The following is a 24175-nucleotide window of genomic DNA, read 5'->3' as shown; positions in this document are numbered from 1 at the left end:
TCAATACTAAAACACAGTTTAAAAATACAGCCGTTAGTGATATATTTTGTTCTTCTGGGCCCATTCTGTGGTGTCTGTTCCCTAATTCTGTGGACAACTGGAGTCTGAGTTCAAAGATCAGAGTTCCAGTTGCCAGTAGGAGGGATTTTGGTCAATGACACAATTCTGTAATCCTAAAAATGTTCTTCAGTTGGATACATTAGCCTTTCCTTAATCTCCTAAACCCTGGTTTGTCTTTGCTTGCTATGTCATAACAATAATATTCTGTAAGAATTCATCAAAAGAGACATCAACTCAACCGAGTGTACGCTTCTCGAGGAGCTGTCCACTATCCTCATCTGATGTTGAAGAAGAGAAGGTGGCCTGAGGATAAATGATTATGCCAGAAGAGCAAATTGCAGCTCCTCATAATAAACAGTGTAAACGTGTCTGTGGGGAGATTTTTCATTTAAGATGAGATGATAACATGAAACTTTAATGATCCCTGCTGGAAAATTAGGTCTCTGCTTGCTGAAGCATCAAACTAACTGGGAAAAGACAAGACAAATAGAATTAAAAAAAGATATAAAAATGCAACAACAGCAACAAAAAAATCATTAACCTTTAAAGTACTGAACAATAAGACAATAAAATACAACATTAACAGTTATGGGGTGCTGTTAACCTATGTTTTTGTCACTTATCCAAGTAATAAGAATGGTGAAAATATTATAAAATCGGCCTACCCTTAATATACTGCATGTGGAATGTAAATTTTGAAGAGTTGTCTACATTAACAACAATGCTGTAAATGTCCAAATTATTCATATGAATTCACATTAGTCTGAAGTAGGCCTTAATATGGAAATGAAAACAAGATATTCGTCAAAAATGTTACTGAGTGTGCCTTTTCCATATGTATCACAAGATCTTGCATTGTAATAAGATGGTATTCCTCAATACACATAATTTATCTCATTCATCCATTTAACTACATAACTTTCTCTGTATCGTGGCAACTGTGGCCTCAAGTGGCAATTAATGACACACAAATTGTGAGGGGTGTGAGGTACTTTTGTGGTTAAAGCATTGCAATATTTATCTGTGGCATGCTGGAATGTGGTGTACAGTAGCACAGGTAGAGAAGAGTCAAAAAGATAGGAAAATTTCTCAGTAATGTCAGTTACACAGTGATCTATCTGAAGCTTGCTAAGGATAGCAAAACATTAGCTGTCATAAGCTACTGATACTAGAACAAGTTCCTCTGCAGTAAAACTCCTGAGTGTATTGAACCAAGCGAAGGCACATTTTATCGCTAATAATATTCAACTTTTCATTTGTAGGAGGAAGATATCGTCTTTCAAAGGCTACGTTATCTCTCTGGAAAGTTGAAGAACTACAGCCCAAGTAAGCTAACTAGCTAACTGTGGATATCATATCAACTTTTTGTGACACGTAATTGTTCACATATACATTATTTTGGGATAAAAACAATTTAAACACAACATTATAGTCAAGTTAATGGTAAAGTTTTTTTGTCACTTTTTTAGGATAAAACTTTGCAACAAAGAAGATCACCACTCCCGTGTTTATGGCTAGCATGCTAGCAGTTGTCAATTTCCACATCCAGCAACATTAGCGTTAACTTGGAGTTGTATCTCTGGCCACCTGAAAATGTAAGTCCAATATCCAAACTTTTTTTTCCTGTTTTTTCTGCTCTATTTTAGTCTTTAGTTTATAACTGGATGTATTGCTTGCTTAGTGCTCTAGCAACTATGTTCACTTGATAGTAGCTAACTTTGTCTGCTGTTTGGTGCTGGCCAGGTAGGACACAGTGAGTTAGTCAGTGTAAAAAACATTATATGGCCGTAAAATAAAAACAATTAGCTGAAAGATGCTAAAGTGCTCTGTAGAGTTAAGGGGAACTGCAGAGTTAGGTTATAACTCCCTGCCCGTTTGTCACCATGAGCAACTCTTTTCACTTTACAGCCAGTCATTTAAGCCATTATTTATATGAGAATATTTAGCTTAAATGAACGTATGGATTATAGCTCAGAGTGCAACTTCTTCAAGAGCATAATGATACTTTGATGAGCCAGGCTTCCAAAGGCCTGAGACTCATTCCTCATTTCATCTTTGGCAGAAAAAGATAGTTGAAATCAGACATTTCTCAGAGTATGGCATTCCCTATAATGTCAACAAACCAACAAGAATGAATAATGTGTGGTGGGGCTGGGAAACGATTTTTCCTGGCTAGAGTCTTGCACAGTTTTTCTAGCTGAATCTGTGATTGATACATACTTTTTCAGTATTTCCAGACTTTTTCTTGGGAATCAGATAGGACCTTTTGGCTCAGTAAGAAAATACCATGTTAAACTATGTTAAATGGGGGTTTTTTAGTGACAGCATCTTTAAATAGTTTACTGGAAAATTTGACATCTGTGTGTACACATACTTCTTTCTGGCACTGTAGACACAATAAAATGGGAATTGTTATTTCCATCTTCTTATCTTATCAGAGTGATCATATTTCAGTCTGTCCTCTAAGTAAAGTTGTCTGGAGTCCTTGGCCAGGCATTCAACATGAGAGCAAACAGAACCTGGGGCATCTTTTATTTAATAGAAGCAGGCAGTGTTTTTACCCTGGTGAATCTTCACCAGAAAGCCTCTCTGAAGCCCCACTAGGCCTGAAATATTGTATTAAAGTAAAGCTGCTCTGGAGCTTTGTGTTAGGGGCATTATGTTTGCACTCACACTGAATTCCACTTAGCCCTGCACTTAAAACAGTATGTGTGTGTGTGCGCATGTGTGTGTGTGTGTATCTCCTTTCTCAAGGCAACAAATCATGATGCATATCACAGAAAATCTTTATTACTCCATTAGTCCAGAACATGTCCTTCGTGTCCTGTTTTTCTTCAAAACTGAGCCTTTTTCAGCTGCTTAAATGAAATGATATTGAAAAAACTGATGAAGTCAAAATAGCATAACCAGATATAAATTGCATTTGCAATTTTTTTCCTTTCGCGTATATGGGAGTAACTGCTGTAAACTGAGTGGCCTCGATGGACACAGGATCCAGCTGAAAGTCACACACATAGCTTTGGCCCCCCTCTGAATAATGTATCCACCTCTAGTTTAAATGGAGTGATACAATGTCCTCCAAAGTACTATCAGATGCATATAACATGACCGTTCATTCATTAAGATTGGATTATCTGGATTGCCTCTCAGCTCCTTTCTCTCTCTCTCTCTGTATCGATGTTTCTATTGTGTCTCTGACTGACTGTTTCAGGCTTGTAACTCTGCTGTATTTGTTTCTACGTGATCCTGTAACTAAGCTGTCAATCTCTCTCGGTTTCCTCTGTCAGCCCCCTCAAACTCTCCTCTCCATCATTTGACCCCTGCTCTTTTTCTCCCGGCATACGTGAGCATAACATGGTGAAAATTGTGACTACAATACACCACTTTGTCAAGGACGCAGTGCTGAAAATGTGGCGCAGTTTTCGTGAGAATCGCGCTTTAAACATGACAGGAGGAGAGAGGGAACAGCTGAAATGTGAGTCACACAGGAAAGCCGAATCAACGTGTTAATTTCCTTTTTCTTGCCAGTACCGAGAGCAGGAAAACACTCCCTAGGAAATGCTGGTGTGGCCGGTGGAAAATTAACAATATCCACCATCATGGCTGCAGGGCAGGCCAGCAGGGTTAGTTGTTATGGGCCTTCCTTGATTTGTTCAGGAATAATAAGCTTTCCTACCCACCCCCAGAGCTGGACAGATGGGTGAGGAGGGTAGATGAGTGTAGAGGAAGGTGTGAAAGGCAGGATGGGTGAGGCAAAAAGCTGTTAAATCTGTTTCCTGGAAGCCTGCAGAGGTTCACTTAGAACCAGCTGATTGAAGAGTTATGCAAACAGGATTATTGCCAGCTTTTAACCTTTGTATTTTGTTACCCCCTCAGTGGGGTCCCTATGCTGTATCAGCCCATCGTTACAAGAAAAACAACAGTATAGGTCTAAAATTCAGGCTGTCGTCAATATAAGGTGGTACTTGATCAGATGAGATGGCCTTATATGGAGGTGGCAGGTTGGACGGAGGGATGGATAGACCACTGTTTGCTTCCTGCTTCCAATCACAAGCGTCATGTTTCCAACTGCGAGTCAAGACATTTTTTTAAAAACCACAACGCTGTGGTGTTAACTGTTGCCATGCCAATGGAGACTGCGTAAGGAAGTATGAACTACGTTTCGTGATTATTTTAACAAAAACTATGATCTTTCCCTAATCCTAACCAAGTGGTTTTTGTGCCTAAACCTAAACAGACCTCAAGCACAGCGTTGTCACATCATAAAACATCATTATTTTTTAACAGTGATTTGTAATGGTTTTGGAAAGTGACATAATGTGCTCCTATTGGTCATTCTGGAGGTCATCTGGTTGTTCTTACATACTAGGCCTGCACATTTAATCAAGGCAACAAAATACAGAAATGACCATAAAGCAAATAAGGAACTATTTCATGTTTAATATGCATTCTTGGGCACGTTACTAATAACACAACAGCAAAAGTTATTTGTTACATTACTGGTTACATTACTTGTGTTGCTTAGCTCATCAAAGGTGCTTTTAAACAACTCCAAAGCTACAATACTCACATGTCTCCATTTAACATGTAGAAACAGAAAACAAGACATTATGGTTGAACAAAGCAGCCAGTCTATGTTTCTGAGGTATTTACTGCCCATCACAGGTTAACGTTAGCTTAGCACAGCAGCACTCCAGAAGTCCTGTCCTCATAGTGAAGTTGCAGCGTTCCAACTTGGTGCGACACTCAGGCTTAGCAGTTGCTAACGTTATCAAAATCTATTATATCTACCATGTTTTACACCTCAGATGTTATCTGAACAAAATCAGGTTTATATGCAAATATCATAAAATTAGGTTAAGTCATGAAGTGTAAAGCTGTTTTTAGCTGTTAGAGAGTTTCCAAGACTCACAGAACACTTAAGAACTTGCAAAACTTCTCTCCTTTCCCCCCTTTTTTCTCTTTTTTCTGTCACCCTCCCCTCTCTCCTTTTCCTTTCTTTGTCGTCACTTCTTTGGCCCGTTCTACAACTCTTATCTCAATTTGCTTTTTTTTTTAAGCCCACATGAGTTTACATAGGCTTCTGTGTGTGTATGAGTAATTACAGAGCAGACGAGAGAGGAAAAAACTTCCCCTGTGAACTTTTCCTTTTCTCCTCCTCTTTCCTCCAGCCACTCTGTGCCTGCACAACCCAGAGAGCCTCACAGACAAAGAGGAACCCCAGCAACTCCTGCATCTTCATCTCTATTCCTCACCCTCTCTTTAACTCCCTCTTTTTCTCCCTCACTTCCCTTCCAGTTCACCTCACACAATAGACTTCCCCTCTAAACGCTAGCCTGAAGGGAAAAGGGGGGGGAAGATACTGTTTCTCTACAACAATGGAAATTCAATCAGGAAATGGAGAGGAGGTGGCGAGGGCTGTGTCGGCGACCTCGGGATTCGTTTCCCGTAGTCACTCCGGGCCGCAGGTAGAGGCATCAGACGATCCAGTGCTCAGAGAGGACCTGCAGGCTGCTAAGAGGATTGAGAGGTTTGACATCCCACTTGATAGCCTGAAGAGGATGTTTGAGAAGCCTGCTGTGGGAAACACAGTAAGTACTGTGCATTTTGATCTTTTTGCTCTAAACTGTATTTTTTGTGCAATAAAATTCCACTTTTCTTGCAGGCTAATGGGATGTTAGGTAACTGCCATGCCTTGCACTTTGTGCTGAATGTGTCAGATAAATGGATGGTTTAGATGCAGCCTGCATTTCAACAAAATGAAAAGCTTTTGCTGCTTTGCTAACCTTTAAAGAAAGTTGAAAAGTCAGTGGTGGAGACATGTCCATGAGGTCATGCCTCTGGCAAAACAGATCTAGTTTCTGTGTGGGGAAATTGTATACTGTACATTTCCCTGTTGGTATGTAAGCTGTAGTTTTATGTAATGAGGTAAGAAGTTATTGGTTGACCAAACTGACTTATTTATAGGATATAATGACTGGAAAATATTTCCAGCAATTATGCAAAGTTCAGTAAAAACAGGATGTAGCTTATCTTGCTATTTGCTTTGAGTCTAGATATGATTCACTCGCTGAAAATTTGGGGTTTTTTCCTTCATTTTGTTGATTTTGGACAAACTCTTTCAGTACACGTCTCCTTGCAGAAGAGGAGGGTGGCCTTCTCTCACGCTCTGTTTTTCCATCTCAGCTGGCTTCTCTGAGAGGAAAATCTAAGTCTGCTGGAAGTAAAGCGGGTCATTATGAGAAAACCTCCCATTTACCAACTGTCTGATGATGAGGCAAAAAGGCCCACATGACCTACTTTCTGCTCCAATGTGGTTGTGACATCAAATCTTTAAAATGTTCCGGGATAATGAGATCAGTGACGGCCAATGCAAACTTCTCTCCTCACAGTATCCAAACGTAAAATAAAACCCAACACGATCCACAAGGGCCAATGCATTATGGGGAATGTAGTTCCTCAGTGTTTGCCAGTGCCAGCTGGGGGCACAGATACACACTAGCTGCATCAGTGCAGTGCCACTGGGCCGGTGATATTCGACACCCTGTTATTTAAGAGCTATTTTGGAGAGCTTTATGGTTAAGCAGGATTTTAAAAATAACCCTGTAATTGGTATGTCAGCCGAGGCTGGAAACACTGTGGAGCTTCTCCACAAGGCCAGAAACACAGAGAGAGAGAGAGTGGACATGGATCTATTAGAATCACATCTGGCTCCTGAGATGAAAACATTTTACAGATTACTGTGGTTAATGATCCACATCACTAAAGCCAAAGTCAAAGATAGCATCTTTTGAAGCTTTCTTTTGCTTCACAGTCCAGCTGGAAAGGCTGATATCTGGTGTTGAGAGTCTGGAGAAAAAAGGCTAAAGGATCTGTATTTTTGTCATCAGACATGAGTGTTTGGGCTATTGTAGTTTGAGCCATAACAATCTTAAGTGATAAGAGCTCAGCTTTGGCTGTTGTACATTCCAGAGTGTCTCACTGACCATTAAGTATGTGTAAAACTCTCTTATACTCTCTTATGCCATCGGTAGAGTTTTCTCAGCCTGTTGATTTACAAGGGTGACAGAGGTGTGGTTCAATGTTATCAGGCTCTCTTTGTTTATAGTGTTTGACTTATTAAAGCTACTCTAATCAACGCTTTTATATCAACAATGGATCACATGACTACATGTGAAGTTAAAGGTGTTGCTCATAGTGATGAACCCTCAGAGAATTAGCACCTGCAGACTCTACAGTTCCCCTCAGAACATTTTAGTGTTTTTTGCGCAACATTTTGGTTCTGCAGCTCGCAACTTTACTGTTTTCATTCAGTCTTGGCGCTCTCATCAGCACTTTTTCCAGCCACAGCAGACAGCTGTTTTTAGGGAAAAAGGTCTGTTAAACCCACTGTGCATGACACATATGCATAAAGTTAGCAGCTAGTCGGTTAACAGAGCATTTAGCATCTTTATAGCCAAATATTTGATAGAGACCAGAACAGAGCTAAAAGGAGAGTAATCACATGATCACATGGTCAGACACATGACTCCAAATGAATACCAATGTTGCCTGGTTTCTGCCAGATGTGTAAATATGCAACAATTTTCAGATTTGCCATGTTGTGCCCCCCTGACTCGCTCTTCCATAAAGTGGGATAACTTGTGAAAATGATTTTTCTCGTAAAAGTCCACATCTTTGAAACTCAACACCCACATTGTAACAGAGGCTTTCTGTTTTTTGTCTTCCCCAAAGCCCAGTCAAGCCTTTCTTTCTTCCTTTTTTGTTGTCATGGTAAAATACTTGGTTTGGGTTGGAGGATTATTTTTGTTGTGGTGAAAAGAAACCAACATAGACTGTTGATAGGAAGCAGAAAACAAACAGGGTCAAAGTTGGAGGTCCGACCTCCTTCCTCTGGCGACTTTGTGGCTCTATAATAATGTCACATTATTTCCTTTGCTCCAAATGGACATAAGTCACAACTGTGCTCAACAGTTTTGTCAGCTGAATGTTAACATTTTTGTTATTGGGAATTTACAGAATGATTGATGCTGTTGTCTTTCTCGGTCTAATCTCCTCTGTACTGGTAGTTTGTTTCTACTGAATCTTTCTTCCTCCTTGTTTATCCCTCCATGCATCTTCAATGTTTCCCACAGGACTTTGTGAGACTGTGGTAGAGTTGCAATGATTAATCAGTTAGTCAATAGAAGAAAATCAATTGGCAACTGTTTTAATAGCCAAATCATATTTTTTTAAGGAAAAATGCCAAAAATATATTTGTTGCAGCTTCTCAAATATGAGGATTTTAAGCTTTTTTGTGTCATAGATGACAGTAAACGAAATATATTTGGATTTTGGAGTGTTGATCGGACAAAATATGACATTTGAAAACACCACCATGTGCTCTCAGAAATTATAACCAACTATTTTAACCAGCATGCAGCCACAGTGGGGCTCCAGTGTTGGCAGCTGAGTGAAAACACACACATTCACATAGACAACTCACCTTCTGACAAACCTGACAACAAAGTCGTAAATACCAGTTCACTTTTCAGTTCATTATGAAACTGGTGGGACAAAATAATTAAGGGAAATACTGTTATTTTTCAGTTTATCCATCCCAGCATTAATTCTACTCACAAAATCCTTTTGGGAAAACTGATGCTTTGTGGAATAATTCACTTTGACCTTTTCTATTGACTTATAGTAGCTAATCGGCTTGCCACTTTCCAACCGTTTCCATCAGATACAAGTTTTGCATTTATTGTAGTTCTTCTACTTCTGAATTGAATCATCATTTTTGTCCCACAGGAGAGAAAAAAGGTCATTTATTTATGTTCTTTTTTATAATAGCAAGCAAAGCAGCTGTGTGTCACAAGCTGGTGTTGCAACACATGCTGTCTCTTGGCATTGTATCATGAGTGTTTATAGTGTGTTTCTATCTTTTCTTGAAAAAGAAAAACAGTGTTCAATGTTAATGGAGCGTATGGGCAGTGTTCCCAGATTCCCAGAGAGAGGAGAGGACTAGATCTCTGCAGTCGCCTGGTTATAAAACACGACCTTGTCTCCAACTCATCTGTAAGGCTGAGCTTAATATTTGATGATGCGCTGTATTTTTCTTTCTCTGCTCCATTTCATTTATTTAAAGGGCGCAATGTCATTGGCCAGCCAGTCATAACAATGACTGATGGATTCCCAGGTGGTCGCTCAGCTGTGGCCAAAACCCTCAGTGGGGAGAGGACAGTCCTTGCTTCCAATAAACCCAGATGTGAAGTGATGCAACGGTTTATCTTGAGTACAAAGAGCGTGTTTTCCTGCTTGTGTAGCAGGCCGATCCTCGAGGGACGCGGGCTTGTGTTTACAACATCTGTCTGACCTTCTGGTCATGTCTGTGTACACAGGGACGAATACACACATACTGATGAACATGCATAAGACAGACGAGGTGAAACTGTGGTACAATGTCATATCATATCACGCAGGGGGGCTAGAATTCTCAGAAGCACACACGCACACACTGTTCAGTAATTTACATGCATCCAAATATGCACAAAAGTTGGCCGTTCATCAGTAATGCTGAACATTTGCACTGCAGAAAGAATGAGCCATTATTTTGTACAAACTCATTAAAATGTTCTGGCATAAATTAGTGGTTACATAAATATTTCTAATCCTTGTGTCCTGACCTGGCACTCATTCCAGTTGTGATGACAGTCATTAGCCAGTGGGTGGCAGCGTAGCATCTGTGAGACTGAGAGAGTATGCCGGTGTTAAAAGCAGTCACTTTCTACAGCAAAGTGTATGAGAAGGAGGCTAAATTATATGCACTTAATCAGGAGTTTATCACAGTGGAACAATTACTAATCACCTGGTGTTAATTGGAGTTCATTTTCAATTCCTGGAGGTGTCATAAAATGGCTTTTTTGTATGTGTGAGGCTGTCAGATTATCTGGATTTGCATAATTGGCAAAAAATATCTAATTCTGATGTGCTTGGTAAATTTAACACAACACAAAAGGTTGTAAAAGGATTTTGTACTTTGGGGTAAAGCTTGTCACACCTGGTTAAGAGGATAACATGGTGAAGTTTTTAAAGTGGAGGACCTATGTGCCCTGTGACTGAATTCTGTGTGGTGGTGGCGGTGGTGGTGGTGGTGGTGGTGGGGCAGGAGTCTGACTCCATGAGGTGTCTCCATAAATTCAGACAGTGGCACTGGAGGTCTGGAATGTTCTCTCAGTTTATTTTCATAACCTGACTCGTCATTGTCACTAACCTTTACATAGAGTTCATCTCTATAGCTTTTACGCACATAGTGGGACATTTGTAACTCTGCCATGTTGAATAATGACACTGAAAGTTTCAAATGGCATACTGACAAGACGAGAATGAGAGCGGCTTTTGCTAATTGTGAACTATTTCCACCCCCCCCCCCCCCCAAAAAAGAATCAATCAATATGCAGCACCATTCCTAAACTCACTTAATTAAATGTTAAATAAACTAAAAGCCACAATGTGTCTGCAAGAAATTGATCCAGACTTGATGAGGACAGCGGAGTCCTCATCAAGTCCATTGAGCTCGTAAAAATTCCATTAACTTTTACCAGGCATCTCTTTCATCTCAGTTTCACAGATTCAAATCTTTTAATGGAGCTGGCAGCGGGGCCATGTGTGTGTGACGCATAGCTAGGCTGCTATGTGATGATGACTTGTTGCTCTCCGCCTTGCCTCCGAGAATAGTTGCACTATTACGTGGTCTGCCAAACACAGCTCTGAAAAATCCCTCTTTCATTTGATTTAGATAACGCCAACTCATTTGCCTACCTGGCGTTTGTTTTGTTTATGGATTTGGCAAATTGAAACATCAGTAAAAGCTGTGGAGTCTGCTCTGTATTGATATCAATACTTGTCAAGGCAGTCCCTTATTCCTGTGGTACTGTGGTGACGTGCATATTCACTCCAACATGCGATAATCCATTTCCATAGCTGGGTAATGAATGCATATCTGCAGGCTTTTTTCCATTCAGACCGTTCTGTGAGTCAGATTTTCTTTTTTTTCTAACGCAGTTTGACACCCACAGCCCTACAACAGCATGTGTTCAACAGTTAGCCAAAGACCTCAAGGCTTACTGTTTTAATCATTTAATTGTAGATATGGCACTATGTCATCGTGAGGGCAACACCGCCATCGCTCTCCCTCTGCCATTCATCGTTGCCATAGCAAAAAAAGAAGAAGTGCTCTTCAGACAAGGTTCCCAATGCAAATCTTTTGGCTGTGTATCAAACTAAAGCTCAATCATTAAACCGTATGACAAGAGCGAAGAGAAGCAGAGCTTAGGGACACAAGGAACAATGAGTTTAGAGTCTGACAAGAGTGAGAATCTACAGCTCTGTGAGGCTGTAGCTGAATACTAACGTCAGCATGCTCACAATGAACATGATGATGTTTAGCAAGTATAATGTTCACCGTGTCAGTTTAGCTAAATAGCAATTAGCACCAAAGACAAAGTAGTTTTACAGATTTCATGACGAGAAGGCCACATCTATTGTTAGTAAGTCTCTCTGTTTAAAAAATATTCTGTATCCAGCATTTTCTCTTTGCAAATATTTTAGAAAGTGCTTCATGGTGAAGCTGTGTGTGTTACTTTATTGACCATTATTGAATAATTTAGCACATTAACTAGTAATATTTTAGCTGTCAGTACTCATTTGTTCTGGTAGAAATTTGTAGTTCCTTCATTGCCTGTTACAGGTGGAAAAGTCAGGATGTCAAATCATGTTACCCTGTTAGCATTAACAGACAGAGGCAGCCAACCGAAGCTTAACTCATCATTTAAAGCTCCACTGAGGACATATTCGATCCAGCAGTTTTTACAGATTTATTGAGGAAAAGGCCATATTTTCATAAAGAGCCATGTTAGCATCTTTGTGAGGCTATACTTATAGGCAACAGCAGTGCTTTGAGCTAACTGCTAACATCAGAATGCTAACATGCTCACAATGACAATGCTAACATGCTGATATTTAGCAGTTAGCCTATAAAGTTTATCATATTCACCTTAGTTCAGCATGTTAGCAAGCCAGTCTTTGAACATGAATGTACCATTTTTTTTACTTTACAGGTCTGTAATTTTCTAGGAAGTATTGTGGAAAGAATCATGTAATGTTTAGCTAATTGTATGGACAACAGACAAAGGCAAAGTTCAGCTTTTTAGTTAGAGTTCAATTTGTTCTGTTTCTTCATAGGTAGCAATTAATTTTCAGAGGAATTTCCTCAAAAAAACAAAACAAACAACAACAAAAAAACAGCTAAGTGTAAAGCCAACTAAGTATTCATTCATTATTCATTTATAAGTGGAATCCTCATTCTTCATATATGTTGAATTGTGTGCTGCCTGTAGATAAATTTGACATTTTTGTATCTTCAGCTGGGCTGCTGCACACTGACAAAAAGACTCTCTAAGTTACACTAGCAATTAATTAGTTTTAATTATCGGAATTAATTGAACACTGTCTCTAGTTTTACAGTAATTACTACCAAATTGCATAGTTCTTTCCAGGGCACTCTGTTATTATAGAATTTATTCAGAAATTACTGACCTGTAAAATAAAGCATTACCCCCAAAATCATGGTTATTTATCCAACAACTTTCAACCTCATGATTGCGCTAGAGAAAAAAATCAGTGGATTATCAAAGTTGTTAGGATTAATCGTCAGGGAACCATGAACGTCTGTACAAAAGTCTCATAACAATTTATCCAGTAGTTGTTGAGATATCTCAGTCTGAATCAAAGTGGTTGACTCTCCAGGTCCCATTTGGTTTAATATAAAGTTCCAGTATGTTAAGGTGATGTGAAGTTCATCCACCTGCATGAGCTTATATTACAAACTCGCACAATTATAGACTTAAATCCCCAGAATATCAATGAGGCATGCAGTATGTCAGCCGATGTCAGTTCCATGGTGGCGTGTATATTTGGAGAGGCTGAAAACAGAGCCGCATCCCAAGCCACTTTAAAGTCGTCATGTATAAATAGTAGTGCCTGGTGATGTTGGCATTGCTCACTGAACATTAAGAGAGCATGGAGCCTGATGAAAGAAGCTGTAATATGATTTACATTCAGTAAGCATAGGACTATATTGTGCAAGCGAGGACTGAGAGAGTGGATGGGAGGGGAAGCCAGAGGGTAAGAAAGATGAAGATGGATGGGGAGTGATAGAGATTAAGAGTGAATCAGCAGGGGGTTTAAGAGAGATAATCAAAATGCTGAAATGAAGAGTGAGTTTATATTTTAGCAGATGAAGCAGGTCAGCGTCTGATTAACAAATTATATTCATGTTTCAGTAATGATAAGCTTCATCAAGCCCCACTTCAGGGCTGCACAATCTCTGACACTAACAGTCTTTTCAATTCTATCCTTTTCTCAACTTTCCCTTTTTCCCACAACTTTCTCTCCCTGGAGAATAGCAGATGTCTGTCAGGTTTCAGCCCTAGTTAAGAGAAATGATAATCAGGAGAGAAAGGCCCAGAATACAGAGTGAGGAGCTCTGGGCACAGGCCATGAAACGAAATATATGACCACATATGAACCTTATACAACATGTGTCAATAAAAAGGAAGTAGCTGCATGTTATCTCAAATATTAACATACTGTATGTGCTCATATGCATTAACATATAATGGTTGTAACATCTATGTACTAGCAGTATGTTATCATAATGAATGAATATAATGCTATGTTAATGTAAATCTGCATCTACAGCAGGAACCATATGTAATATTAATACATCTAATGTAAGTGAAAGACTACATACATGTTCATCTATCTGTCTTGTTTATGGGACAAGCACACCTCCAGCCTACATTAATGACTTGCTAATGTCCCTGTTAGGTTTCCAGCAGTCAATACACATGAGGAGTTTCTGCAGCCAAGCTTTGACACTCAAATCATTGGACGTCTCTCAGGCTTTAATTTATCTCATGCTCACCAGATCTGGGTCAAATTTGCCATTTGCAAATGGATCCAATTGGGCAAATTAAATCAGTTTGACTCTCCTTTGTCCTTTAACGGTTCCCACTCCGGAGCAAGTCACTTAACCCTGTTGAAATGCATTGGGGTTGAGCACTAAATTACAGTTACAGAAAACTTGTCATGTATGGTTGATGAGTGAGCAGATGTATAGGTACCATAGATATTCTTCGTCTTCTTCTTCTTGAAACGTGGATTCACATGGTCAAACATGGTATTTGGCTGTTTAGTTTGGAGGACTTGTTTTTTAGTTGGCTGACAAGCTGGCAAGTTAACAACTATGCTGGTTACATTCTAGCCAAACAATTGATCCCCAAGCTTCTTTGAGTTTTATCTGTACTGGCCTTTGGTTGTTCCCCTGGCATTTTGTTGTCAGGATTGTACATGTACTACTCATTAGTTTGGTCCCAAAAGGCACAATAGGTTCACACAGTTTATTCAAAATATGTTTTTTATCATTGACTTCTATTTCATAACTGTCTGCATACCATTCCTCTTATGGAGCTGTTTATCCTCCAACAGAGGAGGTTTAAATAAAAACACAGCTAATAATAATAGCTAAGTTACAGTAGCTTCCTCCACTTTGGGCTCTCCAGCTTGCTGTTCCCTGAAATGTCAGTAATGTCAAAATTCACTGAAGTTGAACTCAACATGAAAACTTTGGATTTACTTTCCTTTGACTCTATTAGAATTCATTCTATTTCCTGTGAAATTTAGTTATTTAAATGCTGGTGTGGCTAGGCCTTAATAATTACAGGAGCCCAAAGTTCTGCTCAGGCAGACCACTGATTGGCATCAGCTTCTACATTCATGCTTTTTCAATCATTAACACACTCACCATCTGTGGCTATCAGCTGACTAGAAACATCAAATGCAGGTGTTAAGCAAGGCCATTATAACCAGACACTTCTCATTATTACTCTGCTGATTCGCTCTCTCTCTCTCTCTCTGACTCATGCTATATTTTTGAAGTTATTGATTGTACATGTTTGTTAAAGGGGGATTAGCTCTTGCTGCAGAGTCCTTGTTGCTGCTTGGATTCTTTGAGCACTCCCTCATAGAGCACAGCCTTTCCCATTAAATCTAGCTGTGCAAGCATTTGCTATAAATGGTCACTTCCATAATACAAGTGTCTCTGACTTGAGGTCATCCTCATTGAAAAGTGGAAATAAACATCCGTGTTGCCATTTACTGGATTATCTCCTGGCTTTCCTGTTGCAACGCTTCCCTATGAGTAATGTTAAAAATAGCAGCAGGTTTAGTCATAACCTCCAACCGCTCCAGTGACGCTGCTCAGTGACCAGCAGTAGACAGCTGAGGTTGTGCTGGGAGGCTCCCAGGTGTAAATGTGTGAGAATCAAGCAGTTGAGAATGTGAGGGTGAAGTCTGCTGTGGACTGACAGTCTGCGGGAATATTTGTCACCTAGGACCAGCAAACAGTCTCGGCATGTGAAATGTTTGCGACTAATACCACACCTGACACAATCTGAGTTGCACAGAGTCAAAGTATTAATTAAGAACATATTTAATCCCTGTTTTTAACCACGCTCCATGAAATAGAGGTTTAAAAAGAATAAAAAATAAACCGCCGCACTGTTTGTCAAGAAGACACATGGGAGGGGTGTTTTGACAGGACAGAACAGAACCACAAATACCACTGAGGGGAAACTCTGACTAAATGTTTCATCATGTATCCCAAAAAATACACAACAGCTTTTTTTTTTCACCCAAAAAATGGGATGAAAACACATCACCCAAGTTTTTTTTGTGTCAGAAAATTGCCAGAGAGCAAAATGAAGCTGCGACCAGAACAGTAAAATATGTGCCTTTGCTCGTATATCAGCTTTTTGTACTGTTGAGCTATAGTATGAATATATCTGTTGCAGCTGCTACCTCTGTTTGTCTGGCCATGAATGCGAATCATACCTCCCTGTTGGCGTTGTCCTGGCTGGCTATATGTCGGTCTATCCTTTCTTCTTTTCTTTGTGTTCATTTCCTCTGCCTGTCTCTCAAAATTCTTTTTTATTTCTGCCATTGTCAGCCTCCTAGCTTTTCACTGTGACTCTGTCTGGTAGTTTGGCCTTTAGTTAATCCATTTTGTCCCAGCTGGCCTTGGTAGAAAAACTCAAATCAGCATTACAACACATTCCCCCTCCTACAGTCGCCTTCTCTACAGCTCAATCAATCTTTTTCTGCTGTTTGTCAGGTTTGTTTCCTCTTTCTGGCCTCCTTCTGACTTTTCTTTTGCCTTATACAATGTCAATCTCAGTCTGTGTATTTATGTGTGCTTCCATCATCTCAGTACTACTACTTGTGTTTACGGCCTGTGGTTCATCTCTTTCTCTCGCCTCCCTCTCTCTTTCTGGACCGTGTCTCTTTTGTGCCCGTGTTTACCCATGAGTGTTTGAAATATTGATGTGGGCGATTCTCGCCGTGCCTCAGTTAAGTCATAATGAGGACAGTCGATAGAGGATTTTACAGCTGCAAAACAAAAAAAATTGTTTTCATACTTCTGCTGGATTGCAAAAGGGAGCGCTTATGGCACCCGGCGCAAACAAAAACACTCGCCAAAAGTAAGCAGCTGCCAACCAGTAGACAGAGAGAGAGGAAGAGAGGATGGCATAAAAGCGGGGATGACCTTCAAAAGAATAATGCACACAGTTGCATAACACCATGGAGACAATGTGATAGAAGACCCGATCAGTCTTGAGATCCACATTCAGGCATTATGAGACATGTCTGGAATGCTTTATTGTTGTTTTCTCTTATGTAGTTCTCTGCTGCTTTTTGAGCATGTTTTTACCTCCACCAACAAACAGGCTGAGAGATTTTTACCGTTTTAGTTTATCGTTTTAGCACACCAACATTAGCTCATTAGCACTAGACACAACGTACAGCTGAGCCGGATATGTATTTCATTAGGTGTGCAGGTATTTGGTCCCTAGTTTGAGTATAATATTCTTGACTTTGCCTGCCAGTGGTACAATATTCAGTGGAATAATTGTTGCTATATATGAATTTGCCTGCTCAATCAGAGTGCAGCAGTCTTTTATTTGCCCTGAGGTTTACGTTATTCCTGGTTTGTCTATCCAGAGTAGTCGGAGGTACGAGGCTTTGGTTCCTTTTGCTGCCACTCACTCCTGTGCAACGCATGCAGCAAATGCCACGACGCTAGGCAATCCATCACAGTAAACACAGAGGCTTAATTTAATTTGGTCAAAGCTTCTCTTTACTATTTCATTATGCCCAGATTGAGTGGTTTCATTTTCCTCTGCATAATATCAATCACCTGACACTCAGCAGAAGAAATGAAAGTCACACAGGAAATAATCCCTGAAGAAAACGTTGCCTTAAAGAGTTTATTTTCATGGCCGTGGGATATAGTGTAGAGGCTGATTTTAAGTACGGTGTGACACTGCAACATTGACATTAGCGTATGAATATAAAAAAGTAGTAAATGTGAAAAAACCCAATTTTACTCACAAACATTACAAAATGACTTGGGTAAATGTGATCTAAATGGGTTGCACCCCTGTAGATGAAATCTATTACATCTTTTTGTGCAAATCAATCTCTTTTCATAATAGCTGTCTCTGTCAAGATGAAAATTACCTCACATAATTAACAAGGCCTCTCACTCAGGCACTCATGCATTCATTCACTTAACTATTTATTCACAGCCTGAATGATTTAGCCCCAGAGGCTGAGGCATTGCAGAGTCTACAGCCAGCTGCAACCGCCACACATGAATGTTGAAACCAAAGCAGTGTGCATGAAGATGCAGTTCTTCTTAAAACTAAAAATGATGCAGTATAGGACAAGATATCCATGTGGCTCCCTTTTTTCATCCTACATTACCCATAATGCAACCAGTGAGCCTGAAAATTCAATCTTAGCAATAGTTGTCTGACAGAAATTCTGAACTGAAGGTGCACCTGCTAGGTTTTTCTGCACTTTTAAACAGCATCTTACACTGCTTGGTCTTCAGTGAATGGAGTTTGAAGACTGTCAGATGTAGTTGAAAACCCCAGAAAAGCAAGTGGATCTTGAGTCAAAATACTAATAGCATCTGTTCATTAGACCTTCCCTGTCTGGGAAGGTCCACACACTCAGTTTGTAACACAGGCTTCCTGTTATGAATATATTTAGACTGCTTTTATGTTTTTATTCTATTACTGCAGCAGATGACTTTGTAAGAATTCTCAATGATATGAAAATTGCAAATTATAGTATAAAAAAATCTATAACCAGTGTCACCTTCTATTAGGAAGAGAATCCACTCACTATTAATTAGCCCATTAAATTATAAATGCAACATTTTAGACAGATACACCTGCTCAGGCATTCACTTGTGTGTCACATTTTTGTGCAACTATATTAGATGTTTTACCTCACTGAATCACATTTTGCTGCCACAGTAACCTACTTTTATCATGTCGTATTGCATATCGGCACTCCAGTCATGGTTCTGTTAAGGTTACATGTGATTGGCTTGTGATTAGAGCAATAGTTTGATATGTCATATCTAGCTAACTTAGCTTGGCATTCAGATTGGAAACGGGGGAAATGGAGTCAAGAGGAACTGGACTTGCTGTAGATCCAAAAGGCTTCTTCACTTCTGACTGGTGGGGAGTCAACCGTGGTCAACTGGTCATCAACAACCATAAATTGTTGCTTTTACACGACAGTTTTGGTGTGGGTTAACAACAAAAAATACAAACTGTTAAGAGCATTGCATGCTTTTACCTAGATTCATACACCTTCACTTAATCGAAACAGTTGAAAAGCAGCCTCGGTGACACTGGTTATCCAGGATCAGCAATGTTAGGCTCAGTGAAAACATATAAACCAGAGAACACCAGCATTGTTGAACTTTCTTTGTGATGATTGTGGTGACTAGTAACTGTGAAACAAACCCCAAACCCAGGCTTCAGAAAGCATTGGACAAAGACTGGGATGCTCTTCTTGCATAAAAACAGTGAGAAATGACTGCTGAGACCTTTGGTTCACTGCTTTGAATTGTTTGAAGAAAGTCAGGCGTGTTCAGAGAAACAAGTCCAAAGCAACTGGTTGCCTCGGTCAGCCTAGTGATTTGTTTACTGTTGTAGAACCTCATGAGTCATGTTTGAGAGCAGCCACTTGTATGTTATGCCAGCAAACCCATAAGGCAGCTTTCACAGCCAGAAGCACTCAGTCCAAGAGCTGTCAGAGGGAGTGTGCATGTGGGTGAACTGTATGTGTAAATACAGTGTCTGTGTGTGCACATGAATTCACTCGTGTGTGTGTGTGTGTGTGTGTGCACAATTTGCCGACAAAGGAGTCCTGTAATTTAAAATGAAGTACCCAAACAGTGTGTCGTGTGAGGGACTTCTTTTCTTGGCATGCCTCTTGAGTCACTCGCTACAGCCACAGCGCTATCACAGGCATGAATGGCTCAAAGGCATTAAATTAACAGCATCAAATGAACTATTTAATTTGCAAAACGCCGAGAGGACATGCGGTGGACTAATCGAATAAAAGTCTGTGAGTGGATTGGTGGGGAGTTCGGTGTGAAGAGGTTTGAAAATAGAGGAGCAAAGGAATAAGCTTTTTTTAATTTTGAAGCTTTAATAGATCTCGGGAGCATTGGTCATTCACCTTAACCTGCGTCAGACTGACAAGCAAGCCGGAGACACATTCAAGCACTCCAGAAAGCTGTCTCAACACAAAGAGAGAAAGAACAAGAGAAAGGAAGATAGATGGACTATATGATGAATAAAGAAGAGAGACAGAGAGAAGGATAGAGAGAGCAGGGTATGAAAATGAAAGAGCAAAGGAGACAAGAGAAAAGAAACAGACAGCAATCCAAAAATAAAATCTTGAAAGTGTTTAAGGAATACATCCCATCTGGGCGACCTCTCTCCTCCGTAATGTCAGAGCTGATATCGAACCAGAAGACCTTATTGATTTGAAATGCTTCTATATCTTCAACTCCTTCAAAAGCACTTGGAGCAATTTCTGAGCTACTTGAATCCAAAGTAGTCAGGTGCAGGAGAGACTCATAGTAGCTCTTAGTTTTGGCAAAGTGGTAACTTGTATTCAAACCCAAAAATGTTCTGATCGAAGTGCACTTCGAAACTTCATTTCATAGTCACAAATATGATCAACAGACGCTGTGTTAGATGAAAAGATTGATACCACTCCCATATGTCTGTTATACATACTGTATACATATAAAGCTACAGCTAGCAGCCACTTAGCTTAGCTTAAAGAAACTAGGGGAAACAGTCTGGCTCTGTCTGGTAACAAAATGCACCTACCAGCACCTGTAAAGCTCACTAATTAAAATGTATCTCATTAGTGTAATTTGTACAAAAATAGAAGTGTAGAAAGGACATTTTGTGGTTTTATGGGCAGATCTGTGCCAAACTATTTCTGCCAAGTGCAGTGACGTGATGGAGTCCAACAACACCAGATATGACGTGTTAATCAGTGAGCTTTAGAGATGCTGGTAGGTGGATTTTGTTACCTGACAGAGCCAGACTGTTTCCCTCTGTTTCTTTAAGCTAAGCTAAATGGCTGCTAGCTTTGGACAGAGCCAGGCTAGCTGCCTATAGCTGTTTCCAGACTATATGCTATGCTAAGCTAAATTGGCTGTAGCCATATAATGGACAGACTTGAGAGATCTTGAGAGATCCACTCATCTAACTCTCAGCTGAAAAACTAATGAGCATATTTCCCAAAATGTCAAACAATCCTTCAAAGGGTATGCTTAAAATGAAACAGTCGTCTGACCATGTCTAAAGGCAAATCTGTTATAGTTGTTTAAAACACCACTCAAAGTCAGGGTGAAGAAGGTACAAAAGCTTGAGAGAGAAATTCAGATTCTGTGTAACATGGGTGTTTTAAGTGTTGTTTGACTACAAGCACTTTGAAAAATACTGAGGCCTTTAGTTTGATCCTTGATTCACCAAACACCATATGATCCCTAGTTCACATGATGAAAAGTGTGATTCAGCGCTCAAGTCATTTAGTCCTCAATGTTTGCAACTTGTTTCAGGATAAGACATATCGCTACATCTTTACAACCGTACGAGTGACATTATCTCACCTAACTGGCACATTCTCTCACTTTGGGGTGAGAAAAATAAAATCTTAGCACTCTATTCTATACTAATTGACTTATTAAGACTGACATTTTTTAAACAGAGGATGACACAGAAGGGCAGAGGGAGAGGACAGATAAAGAACCTTTGATGAGAGAGAGGCAGACAGCTCTCCTCAGAGGCCCTCCATGCACCACTGCATGCCATTAAAGTCCTACTAGTAGGAGTAAGGGTTGTTAGAGGACGAAAATGTCAACAGCTGACATAAGACAAAAAAATGCTGAAGTCCCTGCATGTGTGACGGCAAGTTCACAGTTTCCTGGAGTGGTCTATGCACTGGTAATGTCTCCCTCTTATAGGCACCAATGTGAGGATAGGGGATGTCACCTCCCCAGGCTACTATTACCATTACTAGTATTACTATTCCCTGTTACTATGGTTTCACCATCACAGGTCTGACCGGCCTCTTTGTAGGCGTCTGTCACACATGAAATGGTCCCAGATGGCCAGCATTGATTTCATTAGCCGAGCTCCTTTTAGGAGGATCCAGTGATTTTTTTTTTTTTCACAGGGATTATCTCTTGCGACAGGCCTGGCACATTTAGACAGATTTCACCAAGCACTGTCCCTTATTAACTCTGTCAGCCTGTTGGAGATACGCAGACACACACCGCCACCACCACTACCCCCATTCTCTCTTCCTCCTTCCTCCGTGGCAGCCTGCGCCAAAAAGAACATATGGCAGGGACTCAAAGCAAGATAGCACTTGATGACGGTTGCATGAGATATTGTGCTGTGGCACTGCTGCAGTTCATCCACTTATTGTACTTCATAAAATGGATTAACTGCAGTCTTCACTTCTGATTGGTGTAATCATATCACAAAATACCTGGTGTATCTTCTTTAGGGACAACACCAATCCTCACTTAGGTATCAGGTCAGTTGATTTTAAGACATAAGTCATGGATTAATAACTTAAAGGAAAGCATCTGAATAAGAAATCAATGTTTTTCCGTTTGCTGTTATGTTTTTAAATTTAGACTTGCTACTTACTGTAGCTGATGCTGTTTTCTTAAACTGTGTACTGTGTTCACTGAAGCTCTCTCTGTGCCCTTGACCAGCTTTGTAAAGAGGTTCCTTGGTTGTTGTCAGCAGAATTACTGCACATTATCAATCTCTCCTTGCAGACTGATTGTTTTCCTTTGGCTTTTGAAAATTGCCTTTGTATGGCCTCTTCTGGAAAGAAAAAAGATTATTGATGCCAGTAACACAAATAACTTCAGGCCACTTTCCAACTTAATGTATTTTTGAGAAACTTGTTTACTTGCAACTCTCAAATTTTATTGGCTTCAATTCTAATTTCAGTTGCTTCAGTGCCAAATGCAGCACTCTGCTCAAAGACGTAAACAATATCTGAACAGACTTGAATGCTAGAAAAATACCTATTATTGTATGTTTTGACCTCAATAAGTAGTAATATATCAATTATATTCTCCTTATTAAGAGGTGATAATCTCATTATTTTGCTGGCTCAGCTCTGACAGACGTTGAGACTGCTGGGGAGTTCTGTCCATAAAGAATTAATATTTTTATGGTGTGCACAAAGGTTCAGTTCTGGGTCCCTTTTTTTGGTATATACACTGCCTTCATGGCCAAATGCTAAGGCAAGGTCAAAAGCCTGGTGTGATAGAAAAGAGCGAGACGTGTCAATGGTTCAAATGGGGATTCTGATATACACTTTCAGACAGTCTCACTGCAAAGGCATGTGTAGTGTTATACTTGTTTGTACACATGAAAAGTGACAAAGTAATTGTGTGAAGAATAAAAAAGAGAGCTTGAGAGAGAAGTTCAAACCCTGGTTACTTTCTCACCTCCACATACCTGGCCTCATGTTACTCGCGAACGTTCTCTTGTTTTGCAGATGATGCACTGCTCTTCATTTCTACCTTGCCTGATGACCTCCGACCTCTTGGCAATCTTGATTACAAAGTGTAATTCTCTGTTACATCTGTTAGCTTTTAGCATTATGCCCCAAATGTGGTGTAGCACAAAAAACACTTGGTTGATGAATTGATTAGTTGATTTAGAGTGAATTCATCAACAACTGTTTTGATAATAGGTTAATCGGTAGTCATTTTTCAAGCAAAAATGCCAAACAGCCTGCTTTTCTCTGTTTTATATTACCTTATATTATATCTTTCTGTTTTAGACTGTTGGTTGGACAAAACAAGATATTTCAAGACCTTAAATTGTGATGGGCATTTTAACTATTTTATAGATAAAACAATCAGTTATTGAGACAGTAATCAGATTATGCAATGATGAAAATAATTGTTAGTTGCAGCTCTAGTTTGGCAAGTGATGATTATTTGCTATAGTTGCCACACCTATTTTATTATTTCTTTTCTGGACAATAAATTGACCCTAACAAAGTCCTGAAGTGACGTAGCCTCAATGCTCTAACTTTAGACAAGGTATAGATTTAAAGACGATTTAGAGACCTATCTGACTTGTTCTTGCCTGGTTACAATATACACTCCTGCCAGTTCTTCACTGAGATTCCACGGTGCTCCATCTTCTGTGATGCAAATGAAATGTAGCAATTAAAGTACAGAGAAAGTCTTCCCACCCACTCACCACATGTATCGGATGGATGATTTACTACACACATTAGCTTAAGTGTAAATGGAAACAGAAAACCAGAGACCACAGATTCACTTCTGTAACATGCTATAATAAACTCAAACTGCCACAAACACACACATATTTTTCACACACCGGCCTGTAAAACATCCTCACTGATAGTGCGCTTAATCATCCCCGAAGCAAAGTAACACCCTGTTGTAGACAAAAAACCTCTGAGCAGTCAAACACAGTGCACAGGGGAGCTGTGGTTAGCAGCCGGTTTCTACCATGTGCTTTTGCTCCTCGCAGCTCACTGGCTTGAGCTTCATTCAATGTGAGTGCTACTTCAGCAAGAGAGAGACTGACAGTGACAGAAAGGCAGAGATTATGTTTACATC

At 39.9% G+C, this 24175-nt stretch overlaps 1 protein-coding gene across 1 annotated transcript in view; it reads left to right on the top strand.

Annotated features, from left to right (window-relative positions):
- The first annotated feature begins 1135 nt into the window (after nt 1-1135).
- Nucleotides 1136-24175, top strand: part of xirp2a (xin actin binding repeat containing 2a) — a 55635-nt gene continuing 32595 nt past the window's right edge. The window contains exons 1-3 of the mRNA XM_042405147.1: nt 1136-1386; nt 1530-1655; nt 5359-5651. Of these exons, the coding sequence (XP_042261081.1) occupies nt 5439-5651 (213 nt within the window). The 5' untranslated portion in view covers nt 1136-1386; nt 1530-1655; nt 5359-5438. The remainder of the gene's footprint in view (nt 1387-1529; nt 1656-5358; nt 5652-24175) is intronic.

The sequence above is a fragment of the Thunnus maccoyii genome, chromosome 24, assembly GCF_910596095.1.
Source record: "Thunnus maccoyii chromosome 24, fThuMac1.1, whole genome shotgun sequence".
Classification (NCBI taxonomy): domain Eukaryota; kingdom Metazoa; phylum Chordata; class Actinopteri; order Scombriformes; family Scombridae; genus Thunnus; species Thunnus maccoyii.
Note: the sequence above shows the minus strand (reverse complement) of the source record. Positions and strands in the feature narration are given on the sequence as shown.